Source organism: Rasamsonia emersonii (assembly GCF_000968595.1).
Source record: "Rasamsonia emersonii CBS 393.64 chromosome Unknown ctg1118621760537, whole genome shotgun sequence".
NCBI classification, from domain to species: domain Eukaryota; kingdom Fungi; phylum Ascomycota; class Eurotiomycetes; order Eurotiales; family Trichocomaceae; genus Rasamsonia; species Rasamsonia emersonii.
The window spans coordinates 21,892-31,043 of record NW_013562924.1 but is presented as its reverse complement, the minus strand read 5'-3'; the positions used below and the strand labels follow the sequence as shown (position 1 = coordinate 31,043).

Here is a 9,152-nt window from a genome sequence, read left to right as displayed (position 1 = left end):
AACGGCGTGTTGCATTGAGTCAGTCCTAAAGGAAGAGTTTGGCGTGTCTAAAAAGCGAGGAATTCTGATAATTACATGGTGATCTCTTGCGTGAACATAGCCCTGGAGAATTCGAGCGGTTTTCCGGAGAGGAATTGGATTTTTTTAAAAGATGGCAAAGCAAATGGAAGTCATTGGGAATATGAGGAGATTTGTCAAGACCTCTGCCAGAATTGTGAATGAATACAGGCTGGAGACAGAACTTGGAATTCGACATTCTCGGCAACAACGTACTAGCCATGAGAAGCGGCATTGATATTCACTCTGCATGTGTCACACAGTCATTAGCAACCTTAAGGAAGTCACTGGAGAGAGGAGACTTGCTAGTAACCATTGTGATTAATTTTGTTTCGTTATCATTCTAAAAAGCTCAGCTGCAATTGAGCTATACTGAAGGCAAACATTATGCACCTAAGTTGAAATAGGATGCAACACCTAAGATGCAAGACCTAAGATGCCAGGAGTCAGTCGTCAGGGATAGAAGAAGAAACCTAGGTAGTATATATATAAACCCTAAAGAATCAGTTTCACTGAGAGACTGCAATTTATTCTTATAGGATTCTATCCCTATATATTCTATTGAATAAGCACTATCATGGTTAGCAGCAAAAACTCTTATAATAAGCATTAAGTAAGCGATAAAATTGTACTCCGTAAGGAGTAGGAGGGGGTGGTTAAGCCGTCGTCATGGAGTTAGGTAGGCGATATACGGCCAAAAACAAACCTTGTGACAAGATAGGTAGGCAGATAGGGTAGGTAGACTTGATGAATGAATGGAACAGGAAAGAAAGAAGAAGTATGGCTGATTTCATAGAGAATGCTATTGATTGCTATCTATCTTTTCAGGAATTTCAGTCCTCAAGGAGAGTCGAGTTCTTTATAGCTGCTATTTATTTAAGATATTCCAACTTTGACATAATCCACCTCTGACATTCTCTGCCAACATGCAGAATCTATCATCAAGGCATCTCCTATTAGCTAGCTAAATTCAGGATGCTCACACCAGTTCCCTTATTTTATCTGTCTATACCATGCAGCAGGGACTAGGTTGGATTGGATTGGGCTCTCTTGGTGATTACTTCTGCACTCGCTGTATATAACCAATCCTCGATGATGATGATGATGATGATGATGATGATGATGATGATGATGATGATGATGATGATGATGATGATGATGATGAACATTACTAATGGCTCCTTACTAGATGACTACAATACAATAATATAAATAAATATAAAAAAATAAAAAATAACTATTGTAGATTCATAGTTATGTCTAGCTATTAGAAAGTAGGTAATATTCATTACCATTAAGATTAAGGATTGGTTATGTATACATCGCGAGTACAGGAATAATTCAAATTCATCGTATCAACAGCGGTTACTAACTAGTCTATATATCCATCCATAAAGTATATACTGTACTGTACGGACCTGTTATCAGGTACAATTATTAATATAACATACATACCACTGTACTCCATACTGTTCTATGCAGGATATAGAATTTAATATTCTGCTAGCTAGCTACTTTGGGTCCGTGGTTCGACAGGTTAGTTAGGTAGATGCGTACTGGATAAATACTCTCTGTACTACTTTGGACTACTATTACTCTGAGGTACAGTACCTTGTATACCTATATGTACAGTACAGTACATACCTAGGTACACGATCAGCTTGCAACCTACCTAGGTACATACCTAGCTAGGGTACCCTGTACAGATGTCAGACGGACTATTGACATTTCCCATGATTGGCTTAACCACACTCATCCCAGCAGTTAGTAGACACTGTGCATCTGCATGCAGGTGGTGGCTTGCAGGCTCACTCACCAATCACCACTCACCAGGGTTCAGAGTTCAGACAGGGGGTTTTTCTTGGCGAGGACTTAATACCAATGATATTCTCGAGTAAAAAATGAAAATATCTGATCTAATGTCAAGGACAGAGTTGTTAGTTTATAGCTTATATTTACCGTTAACTAATATCACCTGCAGAGTACTGAGTAGATATTCGAGTAAACAATACTGTCGTTCATTCATTCATTATTCGTATTCGTCATTAAGGAGCGTGTAGTCTATTTACATCAAATCAAGTCCGACTGGTCGTAGAGGAGACTGCCGCCAAAAAAAAAAGGGAAAAAAAAGTCGTAATCGTATCGTAATCAAATTGCCTGCCCATAAATCCAGAAATCATCATTCAGCCACCCCCGTCTATAGCGTCACCTTTTCTTGTTCGTCTAGGTCGTTCCCTTTGTATAGGTTTCTTCCATACTCGGCCAACAGCCCGGCCACCGTCGTCCCGCCCACAATCAAGCTCCCCCACGCAAACCACCACGCTGAAATGTGCGGCTTGGCCCGGTTGACCGTCTTGGCCATGATCGCCAGCCAGAGCGCGTTCCCCCCGCAGGCGACCGTGTAGTAGACCGGCGACAGGCCCGCCAGCCAGCCGGCGGCGACGAGCAAGCCCACCTGCGCGGTGCCCAGCACCGAGATGAACGCAAACGTGTCGCGGTACCGCACCGCCATGGACCGCACGCCGGCCTTGATGTCGTCGACCGTGTCCTGGCAGGCGTTGACGTAGTCGAAGATGACGATCCACACTGCCTGCGACGCTGCCAAGCTCGTCGTCGCCAGCGCCAGCGCCGTGTCCTGCATCGTGAACGGCTCCACGCCCAGCGCCGAGCACGACATGAACACCGCCCACGACAGCGGGATGCTCAGCACCACCTGCGGGAAGTCGGTCCACCGCTTCGCCAGCGGGTACAGGCTGACCAGCGCGTGGATCGGGATCGCGTGCCAGAAGCACTGTGTCGCGTGCGGGAACTGCGACACCAGCCCGGCCCCGATGGCCGTCAGCGCCCAGTAGAAGACATGGCCTTGCAAAGGCGTCACGGCACCCCGCGCGATCGGCCGCAGCTGGCACCGGGCCACCTGGCGGTCGAACTCGCGGTCGAAGTTGTCGTTGATCACGCAGGCGGCGCCCCGGAGGAAGACGTTCCAGACCAGAAACGCCGCGCTGGTGCTGGCCAGGAACGCCGGTGAGATGACCGGCTGCGCGATGCAGGCCGCGTAGCTCAGGCCGATGAGGTAGGGGAAGTAGAAGCCGTACAGCCCGCCGGGCTTCTCGATTCGCATCAACTCCGCGTAGGGCACCCACGACGGCGGCAGCACGGAGAGAATGCCCTTGGTCTGGGGTTGCCAGACGGGATAATCGGATGCAGACGTTGTTGTCGACTGCCAGCGCTGGATCTGCAGACCAGGTTGTGACAGCGTCTGGGGAGTGGGAATCAGAGCGGTCGTGGGAGCAGGCCTGGTCACCAGCGACTGTGACGGCGCTTTCGCAAGAGCCAGCTGAGCAGCCGGCCGCTGCGAGGAGAGAGCATGGTACAGGACTCGTGTCTGCGTCAACGAGCCTGCCTTGCGCAGGCCCTGCGGTGCAATTGCGAAGCGTGTTCTGCCCAGCATGGCGTCGACTCTGACAGACAGAAGAGAGACATCTGGCCAGGAATAAAGCTGCAGGGTTGTGGGAGGTTATAAACGAGCGATTAAGCGATCAAGCGATCACCACGGCCCGATCCTCTCATTGTGGATTGTGAGCTTGTCGACCGGCAGTCTCCGCATGAACTGTCGCAATCGCTCGTCCAGAGACTCCAGACTAGCTGATAGCAGCTGTCCCAAGGCCCTCCAGCCTGCGCAGACCCATTCCATGGCTGCAGAACGAGCAGCAGCGTTGCATATGATTGGCAACGACCAGCCGAGTGTCTGAACGGCTGAGCATAGTGGACTGTGGGCCAGATTGGGGCCGGAATGCCGAGGGGCAAACGAAGTCTTAGACAAGACGTCTATACCAGAAACTTAGCTAGAGCTGCAACGTGGGTTTTTAGCGCGGTCGTCGATCCGGGCCAAGGGATGCCTGCGGCCCCATTGGTAGGAACGAGTATAAATAAGAAATAATGCCTCAGCTACTGAGAACTGTAGGCCATTCGATGTGAGATTCTTTCAGATGCTGTTGATAAGCTGTGGCAAGCATGAGCTCATAAGTATAGTATGAAGTTGCTCTGGACAGCAGTGAGATATCTCTCTTAGACACCAACTAGATATTCCCACTGCCGCACAGACGCATCAGAAAACAGCATGTCTGTGCATGAGTCAATCCATTCCAATAATAGATAGGATTTATTTTAACATTGTGGCTGGTCGAGAAACAAACAGACAGACAAAGAAATACGATTTCTTTGAATAGTACAGTACTCCGTACATACGACCGAGTTATGCTTTTGAGAACATAAATAATGAAAGCGCATCTTCTCTCCGTGGTTCGATTTTCATTGACATTGACAAGACAGGGGCATGCCACTCCCTCTATCCGGATTAATACTGCATAAGTACATCTATGTACATACATCAGAGTCGACTGGAATATTATGTAGTCGTGAGATTCCAGATCTCACTCACTTATCATCGTCTTCCCAGTCCAGTCCAGTCTCTTGCTGACTGAGAAGGATTTCACTTCATTTCATCGAATCCGTCTCGTCTCGTCCCGTTATCAGTCCGTCCGTATATTCATTCCATCCATCTCTGCAGGAGAGGCCTAATCAAGAATTACGAGACTGGTCCGCGCTCTCTCCATGTTGATGGATACGTACTGTATGCAACTCGCATGAACAACCAGCCTGCCAGACTTTTCCATATCCAGCAGAATCTCATTCTGGTCAATTCATTCATTCATTCATTCATTCATTCATCGCTTCCCTTTCCCACTCTTCTTCTTCGCCTTCCCCCCTTTGCCAGCGCCCGCATCAGCCTTGCCAGCTGCCGTGACGACATCTGCATTCTCTTCCGTCGGCGCAGGCGCAGGCGCATCTGTCATCTCCACATCGCCTCCTGCTGCAACAGCAGTGGCAGCAGCAGCAGCAGTAGTAGTAGCTGTAGTCGTCGTCGTCAAATCCGAAACCTTAGCTCCACTGGCCAACTTCCCCAATCCAGTCATCAAGCGACCGACTTCAGCGGCCTTGTTGGTCCGGTACTTGAGACAGATCCCCGTTGCAGGGTTGTAAGTCTTGAACGTGAGGGTCGCTATCGGTGGTGCTGCTGCTGCTGCTGGTGCTGCAGACGTCTGCCCTCCTTGCTGAGCTTGCTGGGAGGAATCCTCTGCCGATGCACCTTTTGCTGTTTTTGATTTTTTCGTCGTCGACGAGCTCGGGAGGTGGGAAGGGAAGCTGTATTTGGTAGTGATTCGGGTCTTGACAACAGTCAGAGTCAGTTAAAAGTTTAGAAAATTGTTTCGCAGGAGAATAGAATAATCACACGTACATCGTCAGGATACGCCTCCAGCAGCATGGAGGATTGCTCCAGAAAGGCCTGCGACGTTGGGAGATAGGGCATTGTGGCCTTTTCTTCTGGTCGAGAGAGTCTTATCAGGATGAGTCGGTTGAATGGATCATGCAATATTAATATTCGCGAGTCAAAAGTATTAAATTAATGCTCCGAATTGTTGTTTCTTGTTCTCGTCGGTGGAATGTGCGGGGGATCTCGTGTCGGCGGTTGGAGTTGGCAAATCCAGGGCGGTGTGGCTTGGCATTGCTCTCAGGCATTCAGTACGCTTCATAGTTGATACTCGCAACATTCGTATACTATCTCCAATCAACTAACTCATGCAATGTACTCTGGGTATATTCAACGTCGTCAACTAGACGACTGCAGCTCTATACTATACTACATACATGGAGTCCCCAATCATCGCATCACATCACATTCATATCCGCGTCAACACATCTCGTATGTGCAATGCAATATATGCAAAATACTCATAAATAAACTGTACAGATCGACTGCCTACATCGTCTGCGGCGTGTTGCATTTCACACACACCAGTCTCTGCCTGCCGCGCGTCTTCGTCGCCCGGAAATTCGTGCCTCGACAGCGCGCGCATCGCAGAACCTCCCCCTCGTCCGGATCGCCGCTCAGCGAACTCAGGTCGCTGCTCAGCGCGCTCGGCACGCTCGACCTCCGACGTTCCCCTTGCACGTCGTTGGGATTCAAGAATCGCTGCGAATTGGCCGACTGAATCGTCTGCGCCGCTTTGGCCCAAAATGCGTTGCTCTGCCCAGTCTCTGTGAACGAAGCCGCAAGACCCTCGTTCCCGTCCGGTGGTATCTCGGGCGATGACGGCGATTCCGGCTCTCCGACGAGCACGCTCGGTTTGGACTCGTCTCTGTCGGAGCCACGGCTGCCGATGGACGAACGCGATCGAGGGGTCTCATAACCCGATTCGCTCTTGGTGACAGCACTCCGCACCGGGCTAGAATAGCGCGATCGCCGACTGAGAGACTTTCGAGGAGACGAGCTTCCTGGCCGGATATCGCGCGAGCTGACACTGGCAAGCTCGGTGCCAATGACCGAATTCCGCCAGGCCAGAATCCGCTCGGATGGCGTCTTGGATTCGCGCCCGATCGACGACGCAATGCTATGGCGAGCCGAGTTCGAACGGCCCAGGAGTTTCCGAGAAAAAGTGGAACTGGCATCCCAGTCGTTAGGTCGCTTCTGGTAGGCGCAATCCTGGCGGAAAACTTTGATCTTCCCCAAGTAGTCAGCGACGATGATGATGTTTCCACCTGGATGGGTCGATCGCGCAAGGTACGCCGGCGATGCCTGCGCTTTCAATGCGTCATTTGCCCGGGCGGCAAGAGGGTCCTCGGTGGAGTTTTGTCCGTTCGGCTTGGACGACTCGGTCTGGCTGACCAGAGTGACCGGAGGCGGGTTGCACAAATCGTAGACCGGGTCTCCTGAGAAACCCAGGAGCTGCTTCGTCGCCGTCGGGGCCATCACGGCACACGTCACGATGGCAGTGCGCGTTTCCAGCACCTCGACCGCGCGCTTATCAGGCTCCTTCTCGCCTGATCCCGTCGGCCAGATGTACGTTCGACGGTCCTCACTACCGCAGATGATATGTTTTCCGTCGTCACTGAACGACGCACGGATCTGGCTGGTGGTGTTCTCATTGCCCCGGTATTTGGCCTCGAGACTGCGATCCCGAAAATTGTACAGTCGGATGCGGGAATCGTTGCTGGTGATCAAGAGCTTCACCTCGCCCTTTGGATCGTTGGGGGGCTGCATGATCGTGTCGATGCCGGTGATCTTGCTGCCCTTGGCATTCCGTCCCCGAGCGGAACGCACATGGACCTGCGCCGTGGCCTTCAGACCATCCGTCTCGTACAGAACACAGAGGCCATTCAGACACCCAGCAATCGAATGTTTGCCGTCGGGCGTAAAGGCGACGGCGGTGATCATGTCGGGGACTGTCGCCCAGAAAGCCACGCTCTTGTCCGGGATGCTCCACAGCCGGAGCTTCGAGTCCAGCGATCCGGCGAGGAAGAAGCGATCATCTCGGGGATGGAACTGAATGGAAGTGACGAAATCGCTGTGTTTGAAACAACAGAGACACTCTAACCTGCTGACATGCCACAGGCGAACGGTTCTATCCATGGACGAAGAGAGAAGGAAGTTATTCTAGCATTCGTTAGTAATGTTCGTCAAGCCAGAGCTTGCACACATACCTTGCTCCAACTCAAGTCTAGCACGCTCCCCATGTGCCCTGTGTACTCCCGAATCGGTTTCGACTTGAACACGGGAGCAGTCAACCGTAATCCTTCATCTTCGCCCTTGGCCTCGTCCTCTTCCTGTTCATGGGCTTCCCGATCCTCCGCATTCGTGATGACTGCCCAGACGCGGACGGTCTTATCCTGACCAGCGGCTGCTAAGTATTTCCCGTCCTTCGAGAACTCCAGCGCCCAGATGGCCTTCTGGTTCGTCGACCAAGAATCCTCTCCCCCGGCGGCTGCATCATCGGTCCCACGGAGTTCCTGAGCCAGGAAGACACGGTCGAACGTGCGCTGTTTCTTGTAGTAGGCCTTTGCCTTGATATACTTCGGCGGCGGAGGGAATCGTGGAATGAACCCTACGGGGTGGGCAAAGATTTCATCCATGCCATTAGTTCCGTCGTCTTGAAGATCGGATGCATTGTCATTCGACTCGGAGAGCTGGTCCTTCCTCTTGGAGCCGATAAAGCGACTGAGAAACGAAACACCTTTCCTGTAGTATTTTCCGGGACACAGTTAGAAGAAGGCGGTGGATTCAATGGCGGTGTGCAGATCGCCAGGACACTATCGAGTTCTAGTAGACAGCGTACTTTTTGTCTTTGGTATTCTTCAGGGCCCCAGATATGTCTCCCCGTAGAACGCCTTGATCTGTCGGGCTCAACTTGGACGCGCCGTCTGTTCCGCCAGCTTCCGGGCCATGCGTAGATTGCAATCGCAGCTTGGACGAGAGCGACTTGTCCGTCTGCGTCCGTTTGAGGATGTGCTGGATTCGTAGCGAACGTCAGCAGTTATTCTCGCAGCCGGTCTGAATTACTACTGGCGACGAATATATATATTTTGTTGCCATTGGTCGCAGTGGAGCCAGGCCAGCAGCATACCTGGGAGAGAGGGTCGATCGGGCTTTGGGACAATTCGTCCGGCGACGAACTGGCCTGCGCTGTCACCAGACCTGCCAGGCTCTTGCGGGCATCTTTCGCGTCTCCGTAGACCGGTGCGACATTCGTGGCTCCTGTAGAGAGAAGACGAGACACGTTCTCAAACGTCAGCCAAGGAAGTTCGGCAACGGCAAGCGACCGGGCGGAAGCGTGCAGCCCCTCCAGCAATCGCTTCCAATAATAGCAAGACAGCAAGCAGGCATCTGCGATTGTTGCATCTCATACCGATCGGAGTACTGTGCGAAGACCTGACGAGGGCGGGCTTGCCGCCATCGGTGCTGTTGCTGTTGCTGTTGCTGCCGGACGAGCCGGGCTCGACGGGCGTTGTCGCGGCTCGAGCGATCGGGCGATCGCGACTGCGACTATGACTGTCGGACGTCTTGACTGCAGTGGAGACCTCCGCCATGCTGGAGGAGTTCTTGGAGGCGGTGAATGGTGCACATAGCAATGTCGCGTAGAATGAATCAATGGATTATTCAATTGTAGAATTTCTCGAATGGAGCTCCGACGGGGGGAGGTCGAAAGCGCGGTTCCAGAAAAAAGCCGCTATCATGGAAGGTCCGGAAGGTTCCAATG

General features: G+C 51.7%; 3 protein-coding genes across 3 annotated transcripts; all 3 read right to left on the bottom strand.

The window, feature by feature from the left end:
- Nucleotides 1-1,294: 1,294 nt before the first annotated feature.
- T310_7413 (uncharacterized protein) lies at nucleotides 1,295-3,508 on the bottom strand (the record flags this gene model as incomplete). The annotated part of the gene is made up of 6 exons (XM_013469801.1): nucleotides 1,295-1,321; nucleotides 1,431-1,475; nucleotides 1,513-1,531; nucleotides 1,702-1,725; nucleotides 1,888-1,968; nucleotides 2,316-3,508. The coding sequence occupies 6 exons, from the start codon at nucleotides 3,506-3,508 to the stop codon at nucleotides 1,295-1,297; spliced, it is 1,389 nt and encodes a 462-aa protein (XP_013325255.1).
- A 1,276-nt stretch (nucleotides 3,509-4,784) lies between these two features.
- On the bottom strand, nucleotides 4,785-5,428 carry T310_7412 (Uncharacterized protein; the record flags this gene model as incomplete). Its single annotated transcript, XM_013469800.1, has 2 exons — nucleotides 4,785-5,285; nucleotides 5,357-5,428. The coding sequence occupies 2 exons, from the start codon at nucleotides 5,426-5,428 to the stop codon at nucleotides 4,785-4,787; spliced, it is 573 nt and encodes a 190-aa protein (XP_013325254.1).
- Nucleotides 5,429-5,878: 450 nt separating this feature from the next.
- Nucleotides 5,879-8,982, bottom strand: T310_7411 (WD repeat protein; the record flags this gene model as incomplete). Its single annotated transcript, XM_013469799.1, has 6 exons — nucleotides 5,879-7,463; nucleotides 7,494-7,552; nucleotides 7,600-8,134; nucleotides 8,232-8,404; nucleotides 8,520-8,650; nucleotides 8,802-8,982. The coding sequence occupies 6 exons, from the start codon at nucleotides 8,980-8,982 to the stop codon at nucleotides 5,879-5,881; spliced, it is 2,664 nt and encodes an 887-aa protein (XP_013325253.1).
- Nucleotides 8,983-9,152: the final 170 nt, after the last annotated feature.